Source organism: Babjeviella inositovora, assembly GCF_001661335.1.
Source record: "Babjeviella inositovora NRRL Y-12698 unplaced genomic scaffold BABINscaffold_4, whole genome shotgun sequence".
Lineage (NCBI taxonomy): Eukaryota > Fungi > Ascomycota > Pichiomycetes > Serinales > Babjeviella > Babjeviella inositovora.
The window spans coordinates 688376-715162 of NW_017566841.1; the positions used below are offsets into that span (position 1 = coordinate 688376).

General features: G+C 47.8%; 12 protein-coding genes across 12 annotated transcripts; 5 read left to right on the top strand and 7 right to left on the bottom strand.

Annotated features, from left to right (window-relative positions):
- Positions 1-1376: 1376 nt before the first annotated feature.
- Positions 1377-2732, top strand: BABINDRAFT_7462 (pepsin-like aspartic protease; the record flags this gene model as incomplete). The annotated part of the gene is made up of 1 exon (XM_019132630.1): positions 1377-2732. One exon carries the CDS (start codon positions 1377-1379, stop codon positions 2730-2732), a length of 1356 nt encoding a protein of 451 aa, XP_018986095.1.
- A 345-nt stretch (positions 2733-3077) lies between these two features.
- Positions 3078-4146, bottom strand: BABINDRAFT_160982 (uncharacterized protein). The gene has a single exon (XM_019128573.1). The coding sequence runs from the start codon at positions 3912-3914 to the stop codon at positions 3465-3467; it is 450 nt and encodes a 149-aa protein (XP_018986096.1). The 5' UTR covers positions 3915-4146; the 3' UTR covers positions 3078-3464.
- A 30-nt stretch (positions 4147-4176) lies between these two features.
- BABINDRAFT_160983 (uncharacterized protein) lies at positions 4177-4981 on the bottom strand. The gene has a single exon (XM_019128574.1). The coding sequence runs from the start codon at positions 4627-4629 to the stop codon at positions 4426-4428; it is 204 nt and encodes a 67-aa protein (XP_018986097.1). The 5' UTR covers positions 4630-4981; the 3' UTR covers positions 4177-4425.
- Positions 4982-5038: 57 nt separating this feature from the next.
- Positions 5039-8908, bottom strand: BABINDRAFT_160984 (uncharacterized protein). Its single transcript, XM_019128575.1, has one exon. The coding sequence runs from the start codon at positions 8699-8701 to the stop codon at positions 5357-5359; it is 3345 nt and encodes a 1114-aa protein (XP_018986098.1). The 5' UTR covers positions 8702-8908; the 3' UTR covers positions 5039-5356.
- Positions 8909-10310: 1402 nt separating this feature from the next.
- BABINDRAFT_126977 (uncharacterized protein) lies at positions 10311-10610 on the bottom strand. Its single transcript, XM_019126997.1, has one exon. The coding sequence runs from the start codon at positions 10504-10506 to the stop codon at positions 10348-10350; it is 159 nt and encodes a 52-aa protein (XP_018986099.1). The 5' UTR covers positions 10507-10610; the 3' UTR covers positions 10311-10347.
- A 105-nt stretch (positions 10611-10715) lies between these two features.
- BABINDRAFT_166357 (uncharacterized protein) lies at positions 10716-11072 on the bottom strand (the record flags this gene model as incomplete). Its single annotated transcript, XM_019130421.1, has 1 exon — positions 10716-11072. One exon carries the CDS (start codon positions 11070-11072, stop codon positions 10716-10718), a length of 357 nt encoding a protein of 118 aa, XP_018986100.1.
- Positions 11073-11470: 398 nt separating this feature from the next.
- Positions 11471-12149, bottom strand: BABINDRAFT_160986 (uncharacterized protein). Its single transcript, XM_019128576.1, has one exon. The coding sequence runs from the start codon at positions 11869-11871 to the stop codon at positions 11704-11706; it is 168 nt and encodes a 55-aa protein (XP_018986101.1). The 5' UTR covers positions 11872-12149; the 3' UTR covers positions 11471-11703.
- Positions 12150-12487: 338 nt separating this feature from the next.
- On the top strand, positions 12488-14788 carry BABINDRAFT_160987 (uncharacterized protein; the record flags this gene model as incomplete). The annotated part of the gene is made up of 1 exon (XM_019128577.1): positions 12488-14788. A coding segment is annotated over one exon (2261 nt), but the record flags the coding sequence as incomplete, so codon positions are not given.
- A 2287-nt stretch (positions 14789-17075) lies between these two features.
- Positions 17076-21523, top strand: SSD1 (mRNA-binding translational repressor). Its single transcript, XM_019128578.1, has one exon. It carries the CDS (start codon positions 17273-17275, stop codon positions 21035-21037), a length of 3765 nt encoding a protein of 1254 aa, XP_018986103.1. The 5' UTR covers positions 17076-17272; the 3' UTR covers positions 21038-21523.
- Positions 21524-21683: 160 nt separating this feature from the next.
- On the bottom strand, positions 21684-22160 carry PAM18 (Pam18p; the record flags this gene model as incomplete). The annotated part of the gene is made up of 1 exon (XM_019132631.1): positions 21684-22160. The coding sequence occupies one exon, from the start codon at positions 22158-22160 to the stop codon at positions 21684-21686; it is 477 nt and encodes a 158-aa protein (XP_018986104.1).
- Positions 22161-22431: 271 nt separating this feature from the next.
- Positions 22432-23286, top strand: RLP24 (ATPase-activating ribosome biosynthesis protein). The gene has a single exon (XM_019128579.1). It carries the CDS (start codon positions 22497-22499, stop codon positions 23070-23072), a length of 576 nt encoding a protein of 191 aa, XP_018986105.1. The 5' UTR covers positions 22432-22496; the 3' UTR covers positions 23073-23286.
- Positions 23287-24051: 765 nt separating this feature from the next.
- BABINDRAFT_166362 (uncharacterized protein) lies at positions 24052-26408 on the top strand (the record flags this gene model as incomplete). Its single annotated transcript, XM_019130422.1, has 2 exons — positions 24052-24078; positions 24123-26408. 2 exons carry the CDS (start codon positions 24052-24054, stop codon positions 26406-26408), a joined length of 2313 nt encoding a protein of 770 aa, XP_018986106.1.
- Positions 26409-26787: the final 379 nt, after the last annotated feature.

Consider the following 26787-nt stretch of genomic DNA (forward strand, 5'->3'; position numbering starts at 1 on the left):
ATAAACACAACTTTATCACCTATATATAAATTACATCATATCCAAATTCGAATTTACGAGTTCCGTGATTACATAGCAAACTGAGATTCTAAAATCCAAAGCTTAGCTTACCTGGGATTTTTAGAAGTAAAATCATATATATATTGTTATCTTACCAACCCCACTGGATATTTACAAATGACGGTGACCCCCAGTACGTAAAGAGCCACGACCCTTACCCTCTATATATTTAACGTGAAAAGTAGTTTACTTAAATTAGGCAGTATAATACTATCGCTATTTCAAACATTACAGCTTTATATATTCATTATCCTTCAACATATACCTTTTATGTGTGCGTGCCGTGCCTATTTCCCCTTGCATCTAAATGCATAAAGTTCAAGAGACGATGTGACATCTGCCGCTCAGGGACAATCCTGTTATAGAGGAGAGGTACTAGCCAAAACCTGTCGAACACAAATGGGGTGCTCGTTTCTACCCGCTCATTCCACAGCTACGGTACTGTTATGAGTATTTACAACGTTATAACCGCATTCAAGTTTCAAACAAATTTAGGACCTCCACCCATACACCTGTTTCGTTGTACAACAGAATATTCGGGGGATGATATTTATAGGCCCAGCTAACGCAGTATGCATGTCTACACCTGCGACCACACCCTTAGGCCTGAAGTTACAACACAAATATTTCAACTCATCCAGAGTACTGTAGACCTGGTGGGACCTTCGGATAGGGTCTGCTTCATGCACCATAGCTGGCTATATACATTTCATATAGCTCAGGCTTATCGGAATAAATCTTTCACTCAAAATTTTCCTATCACCAACTGCCAACATGAGAAGAATGACGAGCCTAGCCAACATTATCCAGGGCAATGCGCATCTTTTTGGCACAAGAGACGCACGCCTCGCGATCGCCCCTGTACCTCGTCCTCCATATTGGTTTAATAACGAGCCTGCATGCCACTGTTGCATGTGCAGTCAAGATTTCTCAGAGGCGAGGTGCGACTTAGGCAGCTTAAACACGCATAGAACCCTTCTAGGAAGGTTCTAAAAAGGGGAAAATCACGCTTGAATTTCACCTATGGTGATAAAAGCAACAAGAACCGACCTGGCATTCACAAAGCTTACGCTTAGCAGATGCATCATGCATAGACGGCTAACCCCTCCTCCCAGATGGTGAGTACATCACCAAGGCGACGCTGGGCAACAATAACAAGTATAAAATAGGTCACCGATGTTATTAGTAAATTGGTTGCAGAAACACTAACGCGAATAAGGAAATTCTGGCCCGTGTGAGCAAAGTATATAACGCGTTTGCATCCCTCCACCGTGAAGGATTTCTTCATCCGCCTGCTTGTACACCTAATCCACTATATGAAGTTATTAAATCCGCTACTTTTGTCCATCTTCAGTATAATATCTTCTGCAAGTGGCGCTCCCACGTCTGTCAAGAGAGGTAATGACCAGCAAGGCGTGGTGAAGGTCGACTTCAACGTCCACAGAGGTTCCTCGGTCGGAACCGCCCAGTTGGGGGCTCAGGCCAAGCGCAACTTCAAGAGAAACACAGATGGCACGGCTGCCATCGTCTTGGAAAATGAGCAATCATTCTACATGGCCAACATGACCATTGGCTCCAACCATCAAATGGTTGGCGTCTTGCTTGACACTGGCTCGTCCGACTTGTGGGTCAATGGACGCGATAATATTTACTGCTCAAAGACCTCAACAACAGGAGATAGCACTGTATCCAAGCTCTTAGAAACTAGAGATACAACCTCCATTGACTGCAGCCTTTACGGCACCTTCGACACGTCTATGTCTACCTCCTACAAGAGCAATGGCTCCGACTTTGCCATCTATTATGCCGACAATACGTTTGCAAAGGGAGAGTGGGGCCACGATGATGTTACCTTCGGCTCAGTACTGGTGAATGACCTTTCCTTTGCTGTCGCTGACGAGGCCACGTCCGAGGTAGGTGTCTTGGGTATTGGATTACCTGGCTTAGAGACGACCAAGACTCAATACGAGAACTTGCCTATGAAAATGAGGAGCGCTGGGCTTATTCACAGCTCCGTCTACTCGATATACTTGGGTTCTAATGCCGAAAAGGGTACCATTTTGTTTGGTGGTGTTGACACTTCCAAATACCAAGGCCTCTTGAAAACAGTTCCTATGGTCGATGTGGCATCCAACAGAATCCAGGTTGAGATGAACGACATGACTTACAACGGTATGAGTTTCTTTAACCACCAATTCTACCCCGCTCTTCTTGATTCTGGGAGCACACTCTCCCTGTTCCCACAGGCCGTCATTGATCTGATCGTCTCGGTGATTGACTTGCAGTACTACGAAGAACTTGCCTCATACATCGGCTCGTGTTCTATGATTGAATCCAGCAACTTTACCTTTAACTTTGGCGGTGCCAGAATCGACGTTCCGATGTTCAACTTTTTCTTCGAACATATGGTGGTCAACGATGATGGGGTAAGCAGAACCTGCGTGTTAAATGTAGGAGTTAGTGATAATGTTACCTTGGGTGACAGCTTTTTGAGAGGCGTTTACACTGTTTTCGATATGGAGAAGTATGAGCTCTCCTTGGCCACTGCCACTTTCGGTGACGATACTGAAAATATTCAACCTTACGTCGACTCCGTCCCAGGTGCCATTCTCATGAGCAAGATGACATTGGTGCAAATTTGTTTGATGTGGTTGCAGGGGGTTTACCTTTAGGTGTTTCTTACATTCTTTCACCTAGGGCCAGGTTTTGCCTCAACTTTGCATCCTCTCACTTTTTCTGGCTTTTACTCCCAGGCTTTTATAAACCATTACCAAAGCTGTGAATCCGGGGGACCAATAACCGCCTTTTATCTTTTACCTTTGATACACGGTTGTAACGGTATGGTAATTTATACAGAGATGCTATTCTCCGGCGATATCCTGTACTTGCTACAGCCCTTACCTTCTTCCTGTTTCCTTCATTTCACACCCTCATTTATTCACCTCCACTTTTAAGCATATAGAACCCCAAATTAATATTAACCATATCTTTTTTTTTAACTATCTAATTGTAGTCCCAGGAAATGTGCCGCCGACGTTAAGTGTCTTTTTTTTTGATGATTTGGGATAGCGATTTTACATTGCATAAGAGAAATTCAACTAGGTAAGGCAATCTAACCAGGACAAAAAACCACAAGACCAGTCTCCCTACATTTAAGTATAATACTCACAAGTCAAATTATAAGCTAGAGGTGTATATAGATTGTGGAATAAAGCGAATCCTCAACAGAGGATTGAACTAGAAGCTTTTTGTAGGCGAAAGCTTTACTAGCACCTTACCAGACCTCGGAGCAATTGAACATCCTGATTGCTCGTACTCTACCTGGCATAGTGACTTCTTTGAACCGATGCCACTGAGTCTGTTCCGAGCCGTACTTCCAGAGCAATACCCGATACGACGGGCGGCTAACCCTGGACCAAGGCCTTGAATCTACCGTTGGGGTAGTACAAGTCAGCGTCGGCAACACCGGCATTTCTTTGGAGGAGACGCAAGTGCCAGGTGGCGTATTCCAAGTCGTGTTTCAACAACTCGATGTCGTTGATGTCGTTCTTGATCAATTTGGGCTTGATGTAGAATTTGGTGGCCAAGACTGGGACCAATAAGCCGATGGCAAAACCGATTTGGGCGTTTCTAGCAACCATTGTGTGTGTGTATAGGGGCGATTGTCTTTCCTGTGGGTGTAGGAGAGATGCGTGTGAAGTCACGGAAAGTGGATTGAAATCAGGGGGATTCCTTGCATATTTATACAAGCCGAGTAATTCTCCGTCGTACATAAGCAAACTTACTGTCGCCGTGATAGGCGTGCATTCCTGCACGAAATGCTTGTGCCAGGTCGGCACATCTTTTTCTCGCATGTCTCCGGGAGTTGTCTGAGTGGCGGCAGTGGGTTTTTCCTTAGCCGGCAGTCACCAGGAGATAGCACAAGGCAGTGTCGGAGTTTTAGTTGGAACATTGACAACGCGTTTTCAGTGACTATGAAACTCTAATACTCGCCAATAGTTGCTATCATAAACTATGACCTGATATTTACTTGGCCTGGCTAATCCACATACGGAACAGCCGGCTTTTCGAAGCGTTATAGCAAAAGAAATTTGTTAGAGAGTGATTCGCAATAACATTTAATAGATATTGTACTTCATTCTCTATTCCTCTGTCCATGGACGAATGTGATCCATCATCAGGCTTCCCGGACTTGGGGTCACGTACAAGTTGCACTTTCGGTGCCGAGCTGCATGGCTAGTGCCTCGCACCAATTTTCGCTTTTGACGCACTCCGCGTCCACTTCAGGCAATTTTCCCCACGCTGATACGGAAGTGCTGACTGTTCAAATCACGTGATGCAATTCTCACCTCATTAGTGGCCCGATTATGATTTCATGCAGAAACTGAGCGGAGCAATAGGTGAATGATTTTTTTGCATAGCCAGGAAAGTTGGTTTAGTAACAGGCAATGTACCATGCTGATACGAAAGATAGACGGCTTGAATAGATGGAATATCATACGTACTTTTCCGAATGACTTCAGTGCTCCGGCCATATATTCCACCGGGAAACGATGACACGGCTGGCATTAGACTAAACTCTCGTACGTAGCTTCCACGCTAACACCCCGAGGCTTAGTGTAAGTCCTGGAATGTCTTTGGGAAGGAACCAGTTCAGAGCATATGCACGATTCCTTTAATTACAGCTGAAAAGTAACGATGTAGTTTTATGACAGACTTGAACGGCTGTCCACCAATATTATATTGAGTCGGTATTGTAGATTATACGCACAAAACCGAGCCCACACGGAACCCTCGAAACGTAGTTGCAAAATGGGTTAGGACGAAATATACATCTCGATGGATATCTTCGGAAAGGATACCGGAAACCCCGCAAAGATACACTATTGAACGGAGTTAGACCTCGGCACTTTGCAAAAATAGTGGCTCCTCTCACAGGATCTAAGGTGAGAAACATTAAATTACATAATTTCTAGTTCTTTTCAAAGGTGTTTTTATAATACAAAATGATTGAGGTAGTGGACCTCAGTATATATCATGACAAAACCAGTCAGACAGGTATCAAAGAGGTACGATACGCACAAATGGTTGAGGTACAGCTTAACAGGGCCTGAATTTGTCAGACCACGATCATACCGGCTATTCTGCCGCTTCTGTACCATAATTGGCGACCACAACCATGGTTTCTTGGCACTACTCCTTTGATCCAGTCAAAAAAAAGTGCAGGATTGTCTTGTATTGCTTCAGGTTTTCGCCTGGGGTAGGCTTGTAGTATGGATTTGGCAGGGCCGGGTGATCAAGAGCCGCCTGGTGCGGTAGGGTCATTCCTGTCCTGTTGGCGTTTGTCACATTCACGCATGCTAAACGGAGACTCGCCAAGTCTTCTCTTACCAGTATCCTTTGGAGTTACACTTTTGGACTTTTCCTCCAACACGATGAATCCCTGGCCGTGTTGTAAAAAAGTGAGCGTTTCATCAAGCGCCAAGCATACACGAAGGCAAAAGAAAGAGCCCTCTCTGAGTGGAAGCGCCATCCGAAACGTCTCAATCATCATGTTGATGATATGGGCTTGGTTTGCCTTGTCTCGCTTGAAGTCTATATGCAACCACTCAGCAAACTGTCGGCTATCTGGGTCCAGGAACCGTTCGTAGAGCGCAAGGAACGAGACCGGAGTCAACGGAGAATTTTCTTTTGTCTTTTTGGATAAGTTGCGAATAGAAAACGAAACCACGATCCAGTTTGCCCTGACCAAGGTGAAGAGCACCCGCGTGCCTAAAAGTCGGTCCACTGAGGGAGCTAAGAACTGGAGAGGAATCAAGTTCTCTGGCTGCGGCGAGTCACGCTGGTGGGCCCACTGAAGAAAGTCAAAGCCCTGCTTGAAGAGAATTAGCCCCTTTTCAAGGCATGCCCCGAAATGCTTGAAGAACACAGGATTTGTGGCAATGTTCTGGTCCTTCAGGCGGCCGGAAATGATGTGGTGCAACTGAAACGAGAGTAACATAAGGTGGAGCCGAAGATTGTACTGATGTGCCCGTTCAAGCATCTCGAGGAGGTCTAAGGAGGTGGGGTCCTCGGTGATGGCTTTTCTGAGCTTGGTGGAAGCTCTCCCATCGTTAAAAATCTCAAATACAGCCAACTCCTCGAACAGACGGATGTGGTTGTCGGCCATAAACTTGTCAATCAGCTCGATTGCTAGTTCAAGCTCGGCACGGGGAGGACCACCGCCGTCATGGCGGATACCGCAGCATCTCCGAGTGATCCCGCGGGAGAGGAATCCACTTTCGTATTTCATTTTCATCTGCGCTATCGATACCTTTTCGCGCTGTAAGAAGTGCGTATCACCGCTGGCATTGTGTTCGGCGATCAACTCGGGGTAGAGGTGCGGTAATTGGGTGTCGTAGGCATCATCTTTGATCACTAATGGGCACCCGAACTTCATGGCCCGGTATGCATCGAGGTAAACAATTTCATGCCAGACCTTACGCCGCAGATGGAGCATTCTATGGGTGTATGGTACGGATTTCGACGGGTGTTCCTGGGGGAAAGAAAGGGGCGTCTTGTCTTTTAAAACAGACCGTTTCGTTAATGCTTCATAGTTTGAGCAATCTGTAGGAGCTTCGTTTTCCGCAGACAACTCTACGTCAACGTACCTACCCAATTCGCGGTGCAAGCCTAACAGCTGGGCCATCTGGACCAACATGGCGAGTAGGGTAGAGGAATCGGCCCCCTCGTCACCGTCTTCCGGGGCATAGATCCAGTAGAGCTGGCAGAGCAACAGTGCCTGGACACTCCGGAAACTGACGTTCTCATGGAACGCCCCGTAGGCAAAACAGGTTCTGGCCGACTCAACGAACTTTGTGTCAATCACAATACCTGGGAGGTAGATCTCGCGGTAAATATCCAATAACAACTTGTTTCCCTCCGGCATAGGAACACCATCGGCAGTGAGGGCGATTTTCAGATACCTCTCAGGCCAGTTGGGCTGCAGGAGGTCGCGGAGTGGTAAGGAGAGATAGGCAACGCGGAGGATGAGGAGGAGCATGCTGACAGAAGCGAGCTTCTGATAGTCACTGCCTACTTCGAAGTACGGTCGGCCAGTCGCCGGGTCCACGAACAAAAACGAGTCAAGCTCTTCAAGGAAGCTCTGAGGGTCGATAAAGGCCATGGAGAAGGCACCAGTGCGGAAGAAGTGTTTCACCAAAAGCAGAATCACAGAAATGCTTCGGGGAAGTATCTTGTTGATTTCGCCGAGCAATATCTTCAACTTTATCGTGTACGCGTTACCTTTTCTTGAGCGGTCCGAGGTCAGCAATCCAACCTTACTGGTTTCATTGTCTTTGTCATGCATCCGTTTGGTAAAAGATTGGCTGGCTGTCAAGAAGGAGTCCTGCAGTAGGATCTGCTCCCCATCGTCTGATCCGACATGTTCTATGCCTTTGAGCTCAGACGTGTTCTCTCTACCACCGGAAAGAGTGAAAGCTGGTGCTTCCACCGAAGGCGGGAGATCTGCTGCAGCGGAGGCCGTAGCGATATTGTGTCTCGGGATGACATCAGGGCAAGATGAAGTCTCAGGATATGAATCCAGGCAAGGTGCTATCACTTGAGCGGTTTTACTCACAGCGAAGCGCTCCACCTTAGCAAGATTTTTCAGAACCACACCGCGGAGCACAGGGTCGTTCTCCAGAAACGCAAATGTTGATGTGATTCCATGGAACACAGGCTTGTTGGCACTATTGACCGTGAAGAGCGTGAGTTTCTCATTGACGTTGATTGTTGGGTTCTGGATTTCCGGAATCACCGTTTCATTCACCATCGTAGGTACCTTGGCCGCCTTTGCTCTTTTTTGCTTTGTCGCCTCTAGCTCCATCACTGCCACCTCATCCAGGAGGCCCAACTGCGTTGTGCGAAGCTCAAGAGCCGCGACCTGTTTGCGCAATTTGGCAACATCTTCCACCAAGCTAGTATCACGTATGATCGATTTTTGCCAAGCATGTTTCGCGTAGCGACACAAGGCCGTAGAGTCATTTTCTTGGCAGTTCTGGCAGTACGGCTTATGCCTATCGCACTTGAGCTTCCGCTTGCGACAAACCGAGCATGTTGTGGGGATTCGAGTGCGCTTTTTCAGCAGCTGGCTAGGGTAGGTCAGGAATTCTTCCAGGGGTTGATTTAGGTACGGGTCTGGGAATTGTTCAGTAAGCTGAGTTTCGACGTAGATCTCTAGATGGGGAATGCTTGAGTTTGTATGGGATATATTCTGAGGCAAATTTTGTGGAAGATTCAGAGATATCTGTAAAGGGGCATGTATGTGCCCTTGATTCATTTGGTGGGGTACATGCTCCGATGTTTGAGGGTACTCTTGGGGATTCCGCGGGGGTATTTGTTGAATATACGGCCGCTGCAACTGCCACTGCTGCGTCAGATGAAGCGTCTGCTGTGGAGCACCATAGCTCTGTGGGGGTAACTGGCAGTGCGGTTGGCCATGCGACTGGAGATGTTGGGGTTGTTGTTGGTAGTTTGGTTGGAGCTGTCGCCGTTCATAACCGTGCTCGTTTTGAGACTGCTGGGAAGGAAGTTGGCCAAACTCCTGAAATTCTGGATCCACAAAACTGCCTGGGGCGCAGTAGCCGTTTGGGTGGTACATTGGATGGTGCCTTTATCAACTGACTGACCTCTTAGCTGGTATACGTTTAGCTGATAAATCCCTAGCTGATAAACGTTTAGCCGACAAGTGTTTGACTGAGAAACGTTTAGATGATACGTATTTAGTTATATATTGTCTTGAGGGAGCTGTTATAGCAATCTCAGTTAATCGTACCAACCATAAGATAGAAAAACCTACGGCAAGTGATGCTTTCTAATGCCAGTGATATCTTGCAGGTTTAGTGTGATGTTCGACCCATTGTACTAAGGCAGATGCGGCTTAATCGCTAATTACACGCTCCAGCAAAACGGGACGTCTGTATATGGGTCACATGCTTACCGGAAGAGTCGCGGAGGCCTGGTGTCATCTTTTTTTTTTACAGCGACGCTATACTTAGTACCTAGCCGGTTTTAACCTCCTATTCTCTATCACTGGTCTCTCTGCAATATACACGGTAGCTTTGGGGAATCTTCTGCCGTCGCCAGCAGACACGCGCCTATCGTATGGCATCGATTGTGTAGTAAAGGAATACTTTGCTACTTTTACATCTTTGTTCTGATGTCTCAGATCCATATGTACGTTGCCTAATTTATGGGTATGCGGACAAAGTGTCCACAGGACATTTACGACAAACTTTCTGTACCATTGGTTTCCCCCTGAAATATATTCCAACGATAAGTAACCTATTTAGCCCAGTAAAGTTTTACTTACTCTAGGAAGTAACATACAGATTGTATGTCTGTGTTAGCCAATCAGCTGGAGTCACCTTTGGTGATTCCCTAACTTCCCCTGGAAAACCACCTGGCTTCTCCGCAAAAACGTGCTCTGCACGTGGATTCGCGGAGCAATGTTTTGCGTATGCAACTTATACAAAGCACTTTCTGAATTTCCCGATGTAAAGGTGACACGCCTTGTTTCAATGATTTTGTTCGCTTTCAACTAGTTCTTTCAAAGACCCTATCTATTTATAGCCTGGTTGGCTTGCGTTGCGTATCCTGTTAGATAGTTGTTGATTGCTGGGTCGGTACGAAGGAAACATGATACAACTCATGTATATCAAAACTCCCAAGAAGTTATGAGGGATTTAAAGTTAACCAGATCACTCGACGTTTTTTGTGCGGTTTCGGTAGTGGTTGTAGGCCCTTAAGTACCTACATGCCCTATTTTTGGTCCAAGAGAATTTATTATTTTAAAATCCAAGTTCCGGTTCCAGAATTCGAAGTGGACCTGGTCATACAGATTTGAACATATGACCTTGCCTATATATTAAACTTCTTGAGCAACCCCAAGCCTTATGCATGCATGAACTTTTAGCTATCAGACAACCTTTGCGTTCTTCGAAAGTCTTTATTTGAAGTCAATTTTCACTCGTCACTTCGGTAGCAGTACCAACGAATTGTCTTACGCAGGAATTTTGTGGAATATCCCTACCTCGAGGGTAGGATATCTACTTATAGTAGTATACTGATTGGAGATATAACTTATATAGGATAAAAGAAGGGATCGACCTCATTATATAAGGTATCAATACCTATCACATGACCACTACACACTACAAATTTGACCTAAACGAGTAAACGATCTGACTTCTTGGATTTATGTTATATCTACAAATTTGTGCCAGTTATGCTATATAAAGTGTATATTTAGTGTAAACTTTTATAGTAGAGCAGACGAGGGAGGTAGAATGATGACTTTGAGGATTTCTTATGCCTTACTCCTACGAAGCTCTTGGTTGGGGTTTCCAACTGACATACCAAATCGATTTCACACAGGTGTGTAACGATACAAGCACCTTGGATCATTGGGCAGTCGGGAGAGTCCCTCCATTTGGGTAGTCAAAACACATGACAATTTGGGCCACAGCTATCACAACGTGGTTAGCAGGCGTAGACTGTATAGGACTACTCATATCGAGGATACGGCCGAAAGTTATTTCAAGCCTAGTCTGACACGCCTTGGCTACCTTGAAATCTTGTGGTGTTCTGGTGAATCTAGACCAGACTTATTATCCCTACCAGTACGATTTCTGATAGAACTTCTGTTCTATCGCCACATTCTGCTCGAATGGTTGGATTTGCGGTTGCAGGCTCAAGGCTCGTGATGCTTCCATCATCATTTCGACCGTCTTGTAGTGGAGTTTGGAGTCTGTTAGCTGCGTGGCCTGGAACCGCTTGGCAGGGTTAGGATCAAAAACTGTGATATCACTCGATTCGTTGTATGATGCCGGCATATGAGTCTTTTGCAAGACAACTCCGGGCGACGTGTCAGATGAGTCCGAATCACCTCTGCTTCGTTTCCTAGATTGCATTGGACAGCTCAGCTGGACGGCAAACCCAGTGTTATTGTGGTAAAATGTAGACCGATGCATCTTGGGTGGGGGGAAGTCTGAAGCCGGAAGCTATGGTTCTGATGAAATTGTTTTCGAGCGTACTTTCCAATACAGAACTCATGAGTCTCCACGCGTCTGTATCGTTTTTGCTTGTACATTAGACGCGTCTCCAGCACGTGACTTTCTCTACTCGGCGACAAATCACGTGTGGTAATTTTTTTATAGCAGATACACTGCTGTAGTTCAGATCACCCGTCTAGCGGACAAATATATGGCATAGAAGCATCATGACTAATGCGGGAGAAGGAATTCCACCAACCCTTTGATAGCACTAGTAATTACCATGCACGTGCTTATATCTATCCCGTTCTTCGAGACCGCCAAGAGATCCGACTAATCAGCAAAGTGTATTAAAGCAATTTCTAAAGGCAAATGCCAAGCATTTGGGACGGCGATCGCCATAGTGCAGGGAACGATGTGATTGTTCGGTTGATGTCATTAGGGAGCCTGCAGTGTACTTTCCACACAGCATAGCCCGCATAGATAAGATAAAAAGGTGGTGGTGCCCATCTGCAAGTCACATTTCGCCGACCCAACCACACCTGCAGAAAATTTGTCATTCAGCCTTGTAGCGTATTGCTTCTGTCGAAAGTTTGTGTTATCTTTGCGCTCACGTGTTTTTAATGTCAGCGAGGTCACGGGATTGCGGGGAAAACGAGGTTAGAGTATGGCGTCGCACTGGCCCTAGTTCAGACGTGCGTATGCGGGAGTTCGGGAGCCAAACTTCTGTTCTGCGGACGCGTGCCAACGTTTGGAGTTGCGCTTCAGTTATGAACATGTAGGACGTCATCAATATACTTTGCTTATGTATGCATCGGTTATACCGTAGCTCGAACCTTGGCTCTTCTGTTTGTTAGTGGTTACGAGCTACCAGGGCAGTGCTTTCACTGTTTTTATTCCAGCGTCCGTCATGAATCGCCACTGGCATGCACCTCGTATATTTCCGCATCCACAACTTCTACCCTGTTTGGGAGAGGCAGCCTTTAACCACAGGTCGACCACCCGGAACCTGGCCCTTCGCTTCTTTGCTCTTACCGTAGACTTTCAGCTGTTTTCGAATTCCCAAATTTTTCTGCTAATATATACACCCAGAGAGACAATCACCTGCCTCATTCTCGTGAACCTATCATCCATCGTTGTCGTGTTAGATAGCCTGCACGCAGCACGCCGCAGGCCTTGGCGCAGGCATGGGCGAGCCCCTGAAGTCATGCTGCCTCTACCTGCAGGAAAGCTATATAACACTGGCGATTCCCGTTTTCTGGGCTGGCTGGTATTTTTTTCAGCCCATACCAATCCTAGCATTCAATCCTTAGAGTTAGCATTCTCTTCCTACAATCAGCATTATTCGGCTTACGGCTTTTTTTACCTATCCAGTCTATATATTCCACACCATTCAATGTCACTCAGTGACCCCTGCCGAAACTCTCGTCGGGTGTCGTTCAACAATATCCAGCCATCTGCTTGCAGCTCGGGCTCCGTCGCAAATCCCACGGAATTTCCCCAACACACACCACCATCAGCAAATGTAAACTATGTCTACAACAACGGTAACAACGCCGCGAAAAAAGATCTAGACTATGGTTTCGCTTCTGCCCCGATGAAGAGCCATGATCTCGAGCATATGTACAGTTTCAGCTTCGGCAAGGAGAAAAAAGATCCCACCAAGTCACCCATGGCGGAGTTTTCCATGGGCCAACCGCAGCAGCGGCGTGAACGTTACAAACTTCCGCCTGCGCCTTCACGGGGAATTCTCAAGGCGTATGTTGACGAGCCTCCCATGCTCGTGTGCCGTCTCAGTCCCGGAGAGTCGCCTAGTCTTGATCATGCGCTTGATCAGGAAACTTCCGACGAGGAAAGCGACGATGAACCAACATGCAGCCCCAGCTTCTCTCCGCAGACACGCAAGAAGTCCATTGCCGAAATGACGCCGGAGGAGATCATGGCACTCGATTCGGTGTACGACACCCGGAGGAAGGTAGATATCGAGGGGATGAAGTTTGACCACGAGGATAACTCGTACTTTATGCTTTCGGCCGCGGCTGGCCCGGCGGTGTCTGAGCAGAAGCAAAAGGAGGCGATTGCAGCGAAGCTCGAGGGGCTTCACTTTGGAGATACGGGGTATCCCACACGGCCAGTGGTGGATTACGGCGCCATTACACTTACACAGGAGGTAAGCTTGGGTGAGAAGTCGGTCGCTGCAAGCGAGGGGCTGGGCGAAATTGCTGCATCCGAGACCAGTTCTCTTCCTGGTCTGGGCCTCACCGCTGTGGCGACAAGTCCCCTCTTTGTTCCGGTGCGCAAAATCCTATGTGTCCTCGACGAACGCAAACTGCATCTTCGCCGCCCTATCGACTGGTACTTCCACAACATGTGCCAATCCGGTGACCATTTCATCGTGGTTGAGTCCGCGGACAGCATCTGGGGCGAATCAGACCGTCACAACAGTGCTGACTCCACAAACTTTTTGCAGCCCCCCGAAACTAAGCCCAGACGCCGCTCCAGCGCTGGAAACGAGTTGGACGATTACATTTCACGCACCTCCGGCCGCCGCCCGTCTGCAACTCCAATGCCGCCCGTGGTTCCAGAGGCGAGGAGAGCATCCACCACTGCGCGACAGGTCAGACTGTTGGAAACCCACGCGGCCGCCTTGCTCCAAAACTTGGTCGGGTATCCATCAAAAAACATTAGTTCTGGCTCCATCAGAATCACGGTGGAAATTGCTGACATATCGCTTAAAGACACGATCAGACGGACAACAGAGATCTACGAGCCACATCTTCTTCTCATCGGCGACAAGTCAAAGAACCTCAACCACCGGTTTATTTCGACCGTTGGGAATGGAGACCGTGGTAGCGGCACTAAGTCGAAGCCCAAGCGAATTGTGGGCTTGGCAAGATATGTCATGCTGAATTGCCAGTCGTGTCCTGTGATTGTGGTGGGAAGGGATGCCTCCTGGGAGGATGATTCGCCACAACGGTTCCGAATCAGCGGAATGGTCGTGGAAGACGATGAAAATGCTATCGTACTGGACGATGAACTGATCAGGTCGGACCAATCTGAAGAAATCCCCGAGTCTGGCCTTGTCTGGAGTGACCCCACCAGTGACTACTTCACCCGAATGGTCACCAATCCATCAGACATTTCGTATAAGCAGTCTATGGCATACTTAGCCCCAAAAGAACTGGAGCCAAAAGCATACACGCCTACGACCTCCATCCAGTTCGCAAGCGATGTCAAGCAGCACGATGCTACACCGCCTGACCTCGCGCGCTATACGTCGCGCGCGTCAGTGCACGCACCGCAAGACAAGATGCAGCGCGTCAAGTCGTTGCTAGCCGGTGACGACGATACCCCGCTCTCGAAGCAAGTCTCTGCGTCATCGTCATTTCTGCGAGCTGAGCGGAGCAAGACGAACACGTCAAGCGGAAACCTGTTGCCGATTTATTCAGGGGTTTCGCTTGGTCTGGGAAAAGGCGAAGCGACGCTTCAGTTGCCAAACTACGGCGCGTCTTTGGTCGCGGCAAAGTCTCAGCCCGACCCTCTGCGGCGAAAGAGCACCAACAGCTTGCACCTATCCAAGACAGCGTCAGTTGACGGCGAAAAGAGCGGAGGACTCTTCAAGATGTTTGGGTTTGGGAAAAAGACCAAGAAGTAGTATTTTTTGTACAGTAGTCACAGTAAATGTTACAACCGGATCGAGGTGTAGTCGGTGGATCTAAGAGTTTAACCGGATGGATGTATGCACGTGCTTCATTTATAAATCCACAGTTTGGTTTATAACCGTATTAAAGGGGGGAATTAACCTTTTGTACGGATTACACTACTCCCCCTTAATATTCACCCAGTTGGCTTTGCCATCCTCTCTTTAGATATTGGCTATATATTGTCTGGTACGGCTTGAAAGATCTACTATTATCCTTAGATATACCACTCAGGTTCCCTACATTAATACCACTTACTTGCCTCAGGACAATTAGACCGAAAAGAAGAACCTGTATCGCCATCATTGGTGCTTGTACGGCGTTTATAGGTGTACTGTCCTTTGCACCGTTTTTTTCTGGCGCGGCTACCTAGCCCCCCAAAGTTCTTGACGGGGGGCTAACCCGGTGCCTTGTTATAGCACCGAGCTGATGATATCATGAATTTCCACAATCGGCACATATTGCGAATGTCCTTTAGACAGAGGTGAACTGTGAGCCACCGTAGTTTTATCTTTTCAATCGTGGCTATAGGTTCTATCGACTAACTGTCGATTCCGGGTATACCGAGAGCGACGAATAATGTAAGCGTAGGCTACAGAATTACTTAACGCTTTGATTGTTGCGCGGCCTCATATAAACACGTGGCTGTGTACTTAAACTTCCAATCTTCCCCGGGAAAGACAAAAGTACATCAATTTCCTGGTTGAAATCGCAATAGAAACGTCATACACGGCACTGAGGGGGGGGATCTAGTCGGGCCAGTTTTCACCCAGACGAGGCTAGGCTAAACGATGGTGAGTGCCTATGCATGATTAAAGTTAATGGTTATCAGATGTACTCGCATACTTTACAGTGTAAACGAAAACAGCATTGGACTAGACTCAGTGAGAAAACCCTACCTTGTCTGAACTGTTGCAAGTTTATCTTTTAGATCGAACTAAGCTTGGCCTTCTCATGCAACCTTGCAATTAGCGATGTCTCTAGAATTATTACCGTCTACTTTATTACGGTGGGTATTCTCACGGCTTAAGCCTAGGTATTTAGACGAAGAACTTACTAAAAAACAGCATCGCTTTCTTAAAACTTCAAGCCCCCAAACCGTCATCGAAAAGAGTATAATTGATAGATTTTGAGTCGTATATAACCCCGAATACAGCTAGGGTAGTCGCCGAGTTTTAAGCTTCCAGGCTTAAGCCTGGGAGATTTCAATGCCTGGCGCTAATATTCTCCGTTCCCTCATGCGCGCTTCAAGCTTATTTCAACACCAGCTATTATAAATCAGAAACTTGAATAGCACACCGGTATAACTGTGATGTGGAGTTTCAGGGTTATTGAAGCAAATTGGAGTTTCAAATTATCACCATCGATGAGGAAGTATTTACCAAATTTCTGTGTAGGTAACGATCCGACTTGATAGCAATGGGAGTCGTACGCGGTAGCTCCTATTTATCACACGAGAGCTTATCAGAGGTACAAATTGTGCAATACACCAGAAGGTTTTTTAGCACCACTACATCACAACGACTGCTTAGCTAACTTGGACTAATAAAACTAGCCTTCCTCATACGACCAGCTTCACACGACACTTAGTTAATAGGGGTAGCATAGGCGAGAGGCACATACAATTACGTAATGGTACTTGAAACACCGGCGTCTGCAGGCCAGCCAATCATCACAATGTCTATTACTACTATTAATAGATCTCTATGACTCTCTAGAACAGCGATGAACATACCCAAGGTCTTGAACTGAGCTGGACTAGTCGTTATTATTTGGCCAGATCCAGAAAATTAATCTCTTGCTTTTTTGAGCAGCATGGTGAATCAAGTGGGCAAGAGCGGGTTTGACGTACATATACAGCGCCAAGACATCACTGATTCACCGTACCAGCGGGGATACTTCTTTTAATTTCTCATATAGATAGAATCACCTTATATTTTAAACGTCATAAATTGTCTTCCATTTCGAAATTGGAAATATCTGATGAACTACTCATTTTGGGGAGTCAATCTCCGTGTGGTGTATTGGCACTGACCGCGAATCCTGCTTGTTCCCTGCACGCCCTCGCCTGTGCTTATGTACGGCCAGCTCACATCTTGCTGCGCGCTGGCCACTAGTTTTACAGGCACTCGTTCCTGCACGGATGCCTACACCCTCCTTCCACCCCTAGCGGCTGCTCAGTCCCTTTTCGCCAGTTGCACGTTTTGCTTTAAATGCCTTTCGGCGGCTATCTTCTTACACGCTCAACTGGTTACATAGACACGTTCTAGGATTCTGAATTTGCTCTAATACACTTTTTGAATTGTTCACTCGTGTGCGATAGCCACTCTTTGCCGCCGTTCCTTATCACCGTCACTTGCTAGCAATCCGCCACCCAGCAATCACTTGCAAATCAGCAATCACTTGCAAATCAGCAATCACCCTATCGCTTGCAACCATCATACACCCTCTCTTGCTTCACACCTGTGCCTTTTAGCAATGAGTGCTAACGACGCCATTCGCTCTACTGCGAATGACATCAGAACCACCGGACTCAAGCCGCCGAGAAAACTCCACATTGCGCACAGACGCTCGCCGTCCGAGTTGACCAACTTGATGATCGAGCAGTTCAACTTGCAGAAGCAATTGGAGTACGTGCAGCAACAACAACAGCAGATCATCCAGGATCAGAAGATGAACCCGGAAACCATCCAGCAGGCCTTGGCCGCCAGTAACGGACCTGCCACGCCATTTGCCCACCAGAGGGGTCACTCGAGAACGGGGAGCAACGTCGGCAGCACCTCTACTCCACACAGAAGAGGGGGTTCCGTTAACTACGGTAACTTGAGCCACAACCCATCGCCCTCCACCAACCCTCCGGGGCTCACGGTTCCGACGGGTAACCAGGCTTTAGGCCACATCAGAAGACACTCGTTGGGCATTCACGAAGCTAAGAAAGCTGCTGCCTATGCTCAATCTCAAAGAGTGTCGCCTTCCAGAACCGCCTCCACCTCGGAGTCCACTCGTGCCTCTCCGCCACCGGCCCCTCCGGCCTTCAAGTTTCCTCCGGAGCCTGAAACTGAGTCGCCAAAAAGCTTTCTGTTCCCGCAGAAGCCTCCAGGCTTGGAGATCCCCTTCCCCTCTGCCCCTCCGGGCTTAACTCCACCAAACGCGATGACCCCACCTTCGTATGGTGAAAGAAGGGGCCACACGCACTACCGCTCTAATTCCCGCAATTTCGACCCTAACACCGCCCTGAACATCAACAGCAACTGGAGATCACCGCTGGTGTCGTCTACTCCGCAGCATCAGCCATCACAGCCGCAGCATTTGGATCCATTTGTGCCCGGCCACCGTAACCGCAGCTCCATGGGCGGCTCAATGTCCTCAATGCAGGGCGTCAACCCCAACCAGGGTGCCGGCCCGCAGCGCAAATCGTTGTTTGCGCCGTACTTGCCGCAATCCTCGCTCCCAGAATTGGTCGCTGAGGGCCGCTTGGTTGTGGGAACGTTGCGCGTGAACAAGAAGAACCGCTCTGACGCGTACGTATCCACTGACGGGCTTCTCGATGCAGACATCTTCATTTGTGGGTCTAAGGACCGTAATAGGGCGCTTGAGGGCGACTTGGTCGCCGTTGAGTTGCTCGTGGTTGACGAAGTGTGGGGCTCCAAGAAGGAGAAAGAAGAGAAAAAGAGGCGCAAGGACCAACTGATGATGCAGAATGACGATGACAAGGAAGACAGCAAAAATGATGCCACCGGCAGCGATACCTTCTCTGTTTCCGACACCGCCTCCAGCACTTCCACCAGGCCAGGCGTGCAGAGAAGAGGCTCGTTGAAACAGCGTCCAACGCAAAAGAAAAACGATGACGTTGAGGTCGAAGGTCAGTCTTTGTTGCTTGTCGAAGAGGAGGAAATCAACGATGACTACAAGCCATTGTATGCGGGCCATGTGGTTGCGGTGGTTGACAGAATCCCGGGTCAGTTATTTGCTGGTACCTTGGGTTTGTTAAGACCGTCTCAGGCGGCCAACAATAAAGACAACCAAAACCTGCAGAACCCCCCACCAAGGCCAAAGATCGTGTGGTTCAAACCAACCGACAAGAAGGTGCCATTGATTGCCATTCCGACCGAGCAGGCCCCTAAAGATTTTGTGGAAAACCACGAGGCATACCTCAACAAGTTGTTTGTGGCCTCGATCAAGAGATGGCCGATCACCTCCCTCCATCCGTTTGGTACATTGATTTCCCAGTTGGGGGACATCGATGCCAGTGAGACTGACATCGAGTCGATTCTCAGAGACAACAACTTCTTGTGCGACGAGTACCCGGAAGACTCCCTGGGGGCCGAAAAGTACAACTACGTCGAGGACTTGCCTTCCATCAAAGATATCGATGACTCGCGCAAGGTGTTCACCTCCGAGTACATCTTGTCTTTCACCCAGGCAAACACCATCTCCGACCACGCGATTCACGTAAAGCGACTCTCCGACTCCAAGATCGAGTTGGGTGTGCACATTGCAGACGTCACCTACTATATCCTGCAGGGTTCTGTCTTGGACAAGAAGGCCAGAAAGAGATCTTCCTCGGTGTTCTTGGCCCAGAAAACGGCGCACTTGTTACCTGACCTGGTGAACAAGTTGGCGTCATTCATCGAGAACGAACAGAACTTGGCCGTGTCGGTGGTGTTTGAGATTGATACCAATAACTTTGAGGTCGATGGTGTGTGGATGGGAGAGTCGGTGATTGTGCCGAAGCAGAAAGTTTGCTATGACGAAGTGGACTCGGTGTTGGAAGCAAGCTCCGCCCAAATCCTTTCCTCTGCCACCTCTGACTACATCAAGACGTTGTCACTCATCTCGCGAGAATTCAGAAGACAGAGACTCAACAACAAGACCTTGAACAGAACGCCGAACTTGGCGTTATTGAACCAGTTGGACGATGAAAAGGTTCGTTTGGACTTGAACATCTTTAAGGACCACGCTTCGTTGTCGATGATGGACGAAATCTTGTACAAGGTTAATGCCGCTGTGGCTCAGAAGGTACACGCCGTCTTGGGCGAGAGTGCGTTGTTGAGACGCCACCCATTGCCGACTTTGTCTAAGATTGAATCTTTTGCGAAGAGGGTTGAGATTCTAGGGTTCAATATTGACACCTCCACCTCCACTTCTTTACAGACTTCTATTTTGAAGATTGAGGACCCGGTGAAGCGCAAGGCCGTGGAGAGCTTCTTGTTCAAGGCCATGTCCCGTGGTAAGTACGTCATCGCAGGTAAGACTGACAGCGAGCTGTACAACCACTACTACTTGAATGTGCCTCTCTACACCCATTTCACCGCTCCTTTGAGAAGGTATGCGGATCTCATTGTCCATCGACAGTTGAAGGCGGTGTTGCATCAAAGAGAGTACACTGATGACATCGAAGCCTTAAAGATGACTGCTGAGTACTGCAACTTTAAGAAAGACTGTGCGTACAGTGCCCAAGAGCAGTCGGTTCACTTGTTGTTGTCCCAAACCATCAACGAGATGAGTGAAAGCACTGGTCAGTTGTTGTGTATGGGTACCGTCGTCCAGGTTTACGAGTCGGCGTTTGACGTATTCATTCCCGAGTTTGGCATTGAAAAGAGAGTCCACGGTGATCAGTTGCCCCTTGTGAAGGCCGAATTCGATAAAGGCAAGCGAGTGTTGGAGTTGTACTGGGAGAAGGGTGTGGATTCTGCCACGTACATCCCCCACGACGAAAGACAGCCTTTGTCTTACCGTAACTCAATCAAGAACAAATTCAGAACCTCCTCCATGAAGGCCGCTAGTCACCAGAACAAGGTTCTTATGGAAAACCAAGACATTGTTAGTGATGCGTTGGTGGAGAAATTGGCCAAGTTAAACTTCGAAGCTCCGAGACTAGCCATCCCTAGGGTGAATTCTGGGTTTGCTGGTGCGTCACAACTGACTGATTCCAAGTCGCTTCCTGGGTCTCCTGCAAAGATGTCGCCGTTGGCCGCTGCGAAGGAGGCGGAGGATATCGTTGTTGCTAATTCCAACACGGGTTCAGCCTCCTCGTCTACCTTAGAGCTCTTGAACCTTGGCGACGGGTCCTTAAAGGCATATTTATCCCATGTCAAGGTCAGAGTTGAGTCTGATACCGGCTACTACATCCAGGAAATCAAGGAGTTGGAGCAGGTACCGGTTATTTTGCGTGCCGAAATAGGGATGGCGTTGCCCTGCTTAACCGTGAGAGCGTTGAATCCGTACACTAACGTCAAGTAGCCTCCCCCCACCTTCATGTTTCATTTGTATCATTTATATTAGTTTTGTTGTTTTTTTGCGTTTCCCATTTAATGCACATTCGTTTTCTTTTCACTTGTACTATTTATCGAGTCGTGCGTATCTGTGTTAAACTTGTTAGTCACTCTTTAGTGTCATTGCCTTTTGTCGCCTAGCTGATTATGTGTCTCGACGAACATTTTTACTAGAGACGCTTTTTACAGAACAGGCCTCAACGTCGTTATCGTTCCACTATTGCGGGATAGAACAAAGTACTGTAAATTTACGCACGAGCTCAGACTTTGACTAAGACTCTTCAATCCGGTTCTTTTGGATACCTTAGTACTTTTACCCGAGAGCTTACAAGAGAAGTGGGGCTCTATCGCAACTGTTATTCAATTCTAAGATCCAAAAATATTTCTGTGAGAAAACTGGAGTAATTTCCCAGTATAGACTCAGCCGATAAACAAATCTAGTATCAATCGAGAAACCGCACTTCTGGCTTACTAAAACTGGATACTAGCCTCAACCGTGGAGCGACTACGAGTTATTCTGCCGATAATATAATTAAATGGAGCTATATACAATACTACCTGGCCAAAAAAAATATTTCCAATAAAAATACAAATGCCGCAACAACCCATCTAGCTTACTTTCTTAAGCCACCTCTCTTTTCCAAAAAATCTTTGGCCTCGTTGATCTTGGTGGCCAAGAATGGGGAACCACCCTTATCAGGATGGTTCAACAACATGATTCTTCTATGGGTCTCCTTCAACCTCGACTTGGTTAAAGTAGACTCCTTCAAGTTCAAGATCTGCAACGCCTCCTTAGCGTCCATCTTAGTGCCGAAGCCACCCTTGAAAAACGGCTTCCCGCCGATACCTGGTTGCTTGGACTTGAACATACCAGCGGCAAGGTACGCCACGGTAAGCGCACCGAGACCGGTAACTATTGGGTGGTCAGATGCAAAGTCAGCGACCTGGTCGAAGTAGTACTCGGCACCACCAGTGGCCTTTGGTGGCTGTACCGGGGACTGTGGAATCGGCTGGAACAGTTGTGGCAGGGACTGGCCTGGGATGGCTAAGGTAGGCACGTCAAACTGCGGTCTGTCGGAGTTATTAGACATTTCTTGTGATGATACAAAAGAATAATGGTGGTATCTTCAACTGGCGAGGTCAGAAATGAGTTGCTTTTACGTCTTGCCACGCTTAACTAGTGACCTTAGCCTAAATCGGAGGCCGAATTTTCCAGATGTCTGGGGTTATGTGGCACTGGTAGTGATAGAGTCACGTGAGACATGCCGGGTAACGGCATCGGCTTGTGCAGGAAAAAGAAAGGAGGGAAATATTTTTTCCTGTGCGTGTGAGAAAAATAAATTTTTCACGTATAACTAACACCTTTGGGGCACCTATTGATAAGATTTCAGTTGACTGTTTAATCTTAGAACCTATCACTACACACAATGAGAATTTATTCCTGTCATTTCTGTTCCTCCCCGGTCTACCCGGGTCACGGCCAATTGTTCGTCCGTAATGATGCCAAGGAGTTCCGTTTCTGCCGTTCCAAGTGCCACAACGCCTTCAAGCAACGTCGTAACCCAAGAAAGTTGAAGTGGACTAAGGCTTTCAGAAAGGCTGCCGGTAAGGAATTGGCCATTGACTCCACCTTAACCTTCGCTGCCAGAAGAAACGTCCCAGTCAGATACAACCGAGACTTAGTCGCTACCACCTTGACGGCCATGGCCAGAGTTGAGGAGATCAGACAGAAGAGAGAGAGGGCGTTCTACAAGAACAGAATGAGAGGCAACAAGAGTAGACAGTTGGCGTTGGACAAGAAGTTGATCGCTGACAACCCAGCTTTGTTGAAGATGAGAGAAGTTGAGTTGAGAAGAAAGGCCGAGAAGCTTGCTGCCAAGGAGGCCGCCATGGAGATCGACGAGGACGAAGAAATGGATGTCAGCGAATCCGAAGAAGAAGTCGAAGAAGTCAAGCAAAAGATCTTGTTGAAGAACAAAAAGAGAACTGCCAAACGTTCCTAAATCGCATACGAATCCCCGCCCCCGCGCCTTTCGTTAACAGAGAGCATGCGTCTGTAAGGCCTCTATCTCTGACTCTGTACCATTATCGCACTATGATCTTCAGGCTCCCACTGTACCTCATAGTATTTGTCTAGTTCCTTTTTACCATTATTCTTTTTGTTTCATTTTTGATTCACGCATCTCGGGTTTTTTTATTGTTTATATTAAAATAAAGCATTTAAGTTGATTTTCTTTAGTTGGCTGATAGTGTGTCATGGCTATGATCTAAAATATTGACCATACGGTACCCTGACGACATTTGAAGAGTGCCTATCTAGTTAGATGGAATAGTAGGCAAAAATAATATTGGGATTTTAGGTACACCAGGTTGGGTATGTTTCCCAGGTTTATCTGCCCTGTGGCGATGACGGTCTCAACGCACTCCCTATGCTGAACCATGCTTCATTCTGCATATATCTGAATCGAATCTGCCAAGATTTTTCTTTTAAAATCTGGCTAGAAGTGTAAATAACTGTCCGATAATTGACGAGCTAAACTAAATTTAGCGTTGTAGATTGGCTTCCGAAAAAGCCTGTCACGTTTATCGTATGCTTCCTTGACTCGGAAATTATATTCCCCAGGAATTAATACTCGATGACACACAGCTAAGCTGACCGCTCGGAATTAGACACTATAAGTAATTAATACTTAACTTCAATATTGACCTTGATACTTTGACATTCAGATTTCCTGGGCGTCACTCAGGTGATAGTTATGCATCCGCACCACGTCGGAGCTTTAGATAACATTGTTTTTTTTTTCCCGGCTATCTCCCGCACAGCCGAGAGTTTGTCGTGCCCGCACCATCGGTATAGCCGAAATATCCCAGAACCCAGCGAACCAAGGAGCTTTTGTACACCAGCAGTCTCCGCCAATTGATCATAAAACGCGGAGAAACACATCCAAAGGCATTGAAGCAATTCCAGGCCATTCAAGCAAAATGCTCACGTTCGACAAACTCGTCAAGGTACGTGCAAAGCCTCCTTCCCCCTTGCACTACTAACCGTTTAGGGCGCGACCAAAGTCAAGGTTGCGGCGCCAAAGCCGAAGTACATTGAGCCGCTTTTGCTCTCTACCAGTTCCACGCGCTACGAGGAGTTCATCGAGATCATGCAGGCAATAGGCCTGCGCATCAAGGACCCGGCATGGTCTGTGGTCTACAAGGCGTACATTGTGCTTCACATCATGGTGCGCGAGGGCGAGACGGGCTTGGTATTGAAGTACCTCACGGAACACCCGAAGTACTTAAAGCCAACCGCGATTGTGCAATCCGCCAACCACAATCTGGGCTTCGGCAGCGGACTGAACAGCGATGCGGCGTTTGTCATTCGCTATGCAAAGTATTTGGAGTGCCGCGCGGTGGAATTCGACGGACCCCAGATCGATTACGTGCGAAACGGCCGCATGTCCAACAGCTTCACCTCAAAGAAGCAGGACGGCGGCAGATTGCGGTCGCTCACCGTCGACAAAGGACTCTTGAAGGAGGTGGAGAGCGTCATAGCGCAGATTGCGTCCTTAGTTGGCTGTAAGTTCACCGAGGGTGAGGTCAATAACGACGTTATACTCACCGCATTCCGCATGTTGGTGAACGATTTGCTTGCGTTGTACCAGGCGCTCAATGAGGGAGTGATCAACATCTTAGAGCACTTTTTCGAGATGCGCTTCTTTGATGCAGAACGTGCCTTCAAAATCTATGTCAAATTTGTCGCATTGACCGAAAAGGTTGTCGCGTATTTGCGTGTTGCCAAACACTTAGAATATTACACAAAGTCGCACGTTCCGACAATCAAGCACGCACCAACGGCGTTGACATCATCGTTGGAAGAGTACTTGAAGGATGTGAACTTTGAAACCAACAGACAGCAATACTTGGCTGAAAAGGGTAAGAAAGAGGGAGTGACGGAGCCAAAGGTTCAGGAGAAGGCCCAGCCTCAATCTCAGGTTCAATCTCAGGTCCCTTCTCAGACTCAAATTCCGTCTCAGGCTCTGACACAGTCTCAGATCCCTGCTGCTGCTCAAATAACCCAGCAGACGGTCACTGTGCCTAATCCATGGGGTGGGCTCTCTTTGACCCCGCAGGTGGCCACTTTCACCCCGTATGAGCAAGGTCAAACCCCCAGCGTGGCCAATTTGCAGCCGTTGTCTGCCGAGGTGCTCAGCTACACCGGCCAGCCGTTTGTGTTTGCCCAGAAAACCTCCTTGCCTACGGGTGCAGGCTTTGGTACACAGCCCCAACCACAACAAAATCAGATGTTCGCTGGCCAGCCACAGGCATTCGCTAGCCAGCCGACCCAAGCATTGAATGCCCAGCCTCAGGCATTTACTGGCCAACCGGCATTTAATTCCCAATCACTGGCATTTACTGGTCAGCCACTAGCATTCGTACAAAACCAGGCATTCACCCACCAACCTTCTGAGGTATTTTCTCAGACTGCTTTCACCGGCAACTTCACTGGTGTGCAACCTTCGACTGTATTCTCGCAACAGCCAGCGTCCTTTTCTAACTCGTTCACTGGCCAGCCCCTGAAAACCGCTTCGACCTTCACTGGTACACCACAACAATCAGTCGAACCACTTAAGCCAATTGCTACCGGTACCAATAATCCGTTCTCCCGCGATAACACGGTTGTTTCGGCTACAATCATGTCTGTGAACCGTGCGCAGTCCAATCCGTTTTCTAGTAAGAGATCTTCTTCCTCTAGCGTGCTCCCGGCTGTGGGCGAAAACTCCGTTGCGAACCTGATGGGTAGACCGTTATCTCTCCAACAGACTGGTACCAACCCATTCATGGCAAAGTCCGTCACTGGAGGCCCCTCCTTGGGGATGTCCCCACAGGTCACCGGTCTGAATCCGTTCCGCTTGTCGAGCCAGGCACCAAATTCCCAGGTCTTTCCTCAGCAGCAACAATCTTTGCAGCCACAGTTCACAGCCGGTGGATTGGAAAGATTGCCTACGGTTCCTGTCTTTCCCGAAACTCAGCAAGCTGCAATTCTGGAGCAGGCACAGATGAAGGCCAGACACGAACTTGAGCAGTCGATGTTGCAACAGCGGCAGCAGCAGCAAATGCAACAAAAGCAGCAGCAGCTCCAACAGCAACAAGCGAACCAGCAGCAATATCACCAGCAACAACAGATGATGCAGCAGCAGGCGTTGAATCAACAGGCTACGGGTTGGGGGTTCCAGCAGCAACCTACCGGTGCGTTCCAGCAACAACCACAGTTCCAGCAAACAGGCCTGCTTCAGCAGGCCCAGCCTCAAACCACTGGAGGTTTCTATAGTGGGCCTAGTTTGATCTAAGGTTGGTGTTTTTAAATTTATTTGTAATTCTGTTTTAATTCTACAACATTTTTCTAAAGGTTAGTCGTCTGGGGGCGGGGATTGTGTGAATGTATTCAAGGATGCGAGCAGCGTTGTCAATCAAGCTATAGACGTAGTATGACTAGCAATTATCACGTTCCTGTGGCATGGAGTTTTAAAGGTTAAGATAGTTTTGATAGTGAAAGAAATAAAAGGGTGACATTTAATAAAAGAATAATATTTAATAAAAGAATAACAAGGGGGACTTCGGGGGATTAGGCGGCCAGGTGATTCGCCCTCATAGAATAAGGGAACCATTTAGGAAGTATACTCGAAGTGCTTTATTTTTTGTCGCAAGTGCAGACACCTTGGCAATTGC

Bases quoted from the DNA above. Each gene is read 5' to 3' on its own strand.
- BABINDRAFT_160982 (XM_019128573.1), bottom strand. From the start codon at position 3,914: ATGCGAGAAAAAGATGTGCCGACCTGGCACAAGCATTTCGTGCAGGAA.
- BABINDRAFT_160983 (XM_019128574.1), bottom strand. From the start codon at position 4,629: ATGCCAGCCGTGTCATCGTTTCCCGGTGGAATATATGGCCGGAGCACT.
- BABINDRAFT_160984 (XM_019128575.1), bottom strand. From the start codon at position 8,701: ATGTACCACCCAAACGGCTACTGCGCCCCAGGCAGTTTTGTGGATCCA.
- BABINDRAFT_126977 (XM_019126997.1), bottom strand. From the start codon at position 10,506: ATGATCCAAGGTGCTTGTATCGTTACACACCTGTGTGAAATCGATTTG.
- BABINDRAFT_160986 (XM_019128576.1), bottom strand. From the start codon at position 11,871: ATGTTCATAACTGAAGCGCAACTCCAAACGTTGGCACGCGTCCGCAGA.
- SSD1 (XM_019128578.1), top strand. From the start codon at position 17,273: ATGAGTGCTAACGACGCCATTCGCTCTACTGCGAATGACATCAGAACC.
- RLP24 (XM_019128579.1), top strand. From the start codon at position 22,497: ATGAGAATTTATTCCTGTCATTTCTGTTCCTCCCCGGTCTACCCGGGT.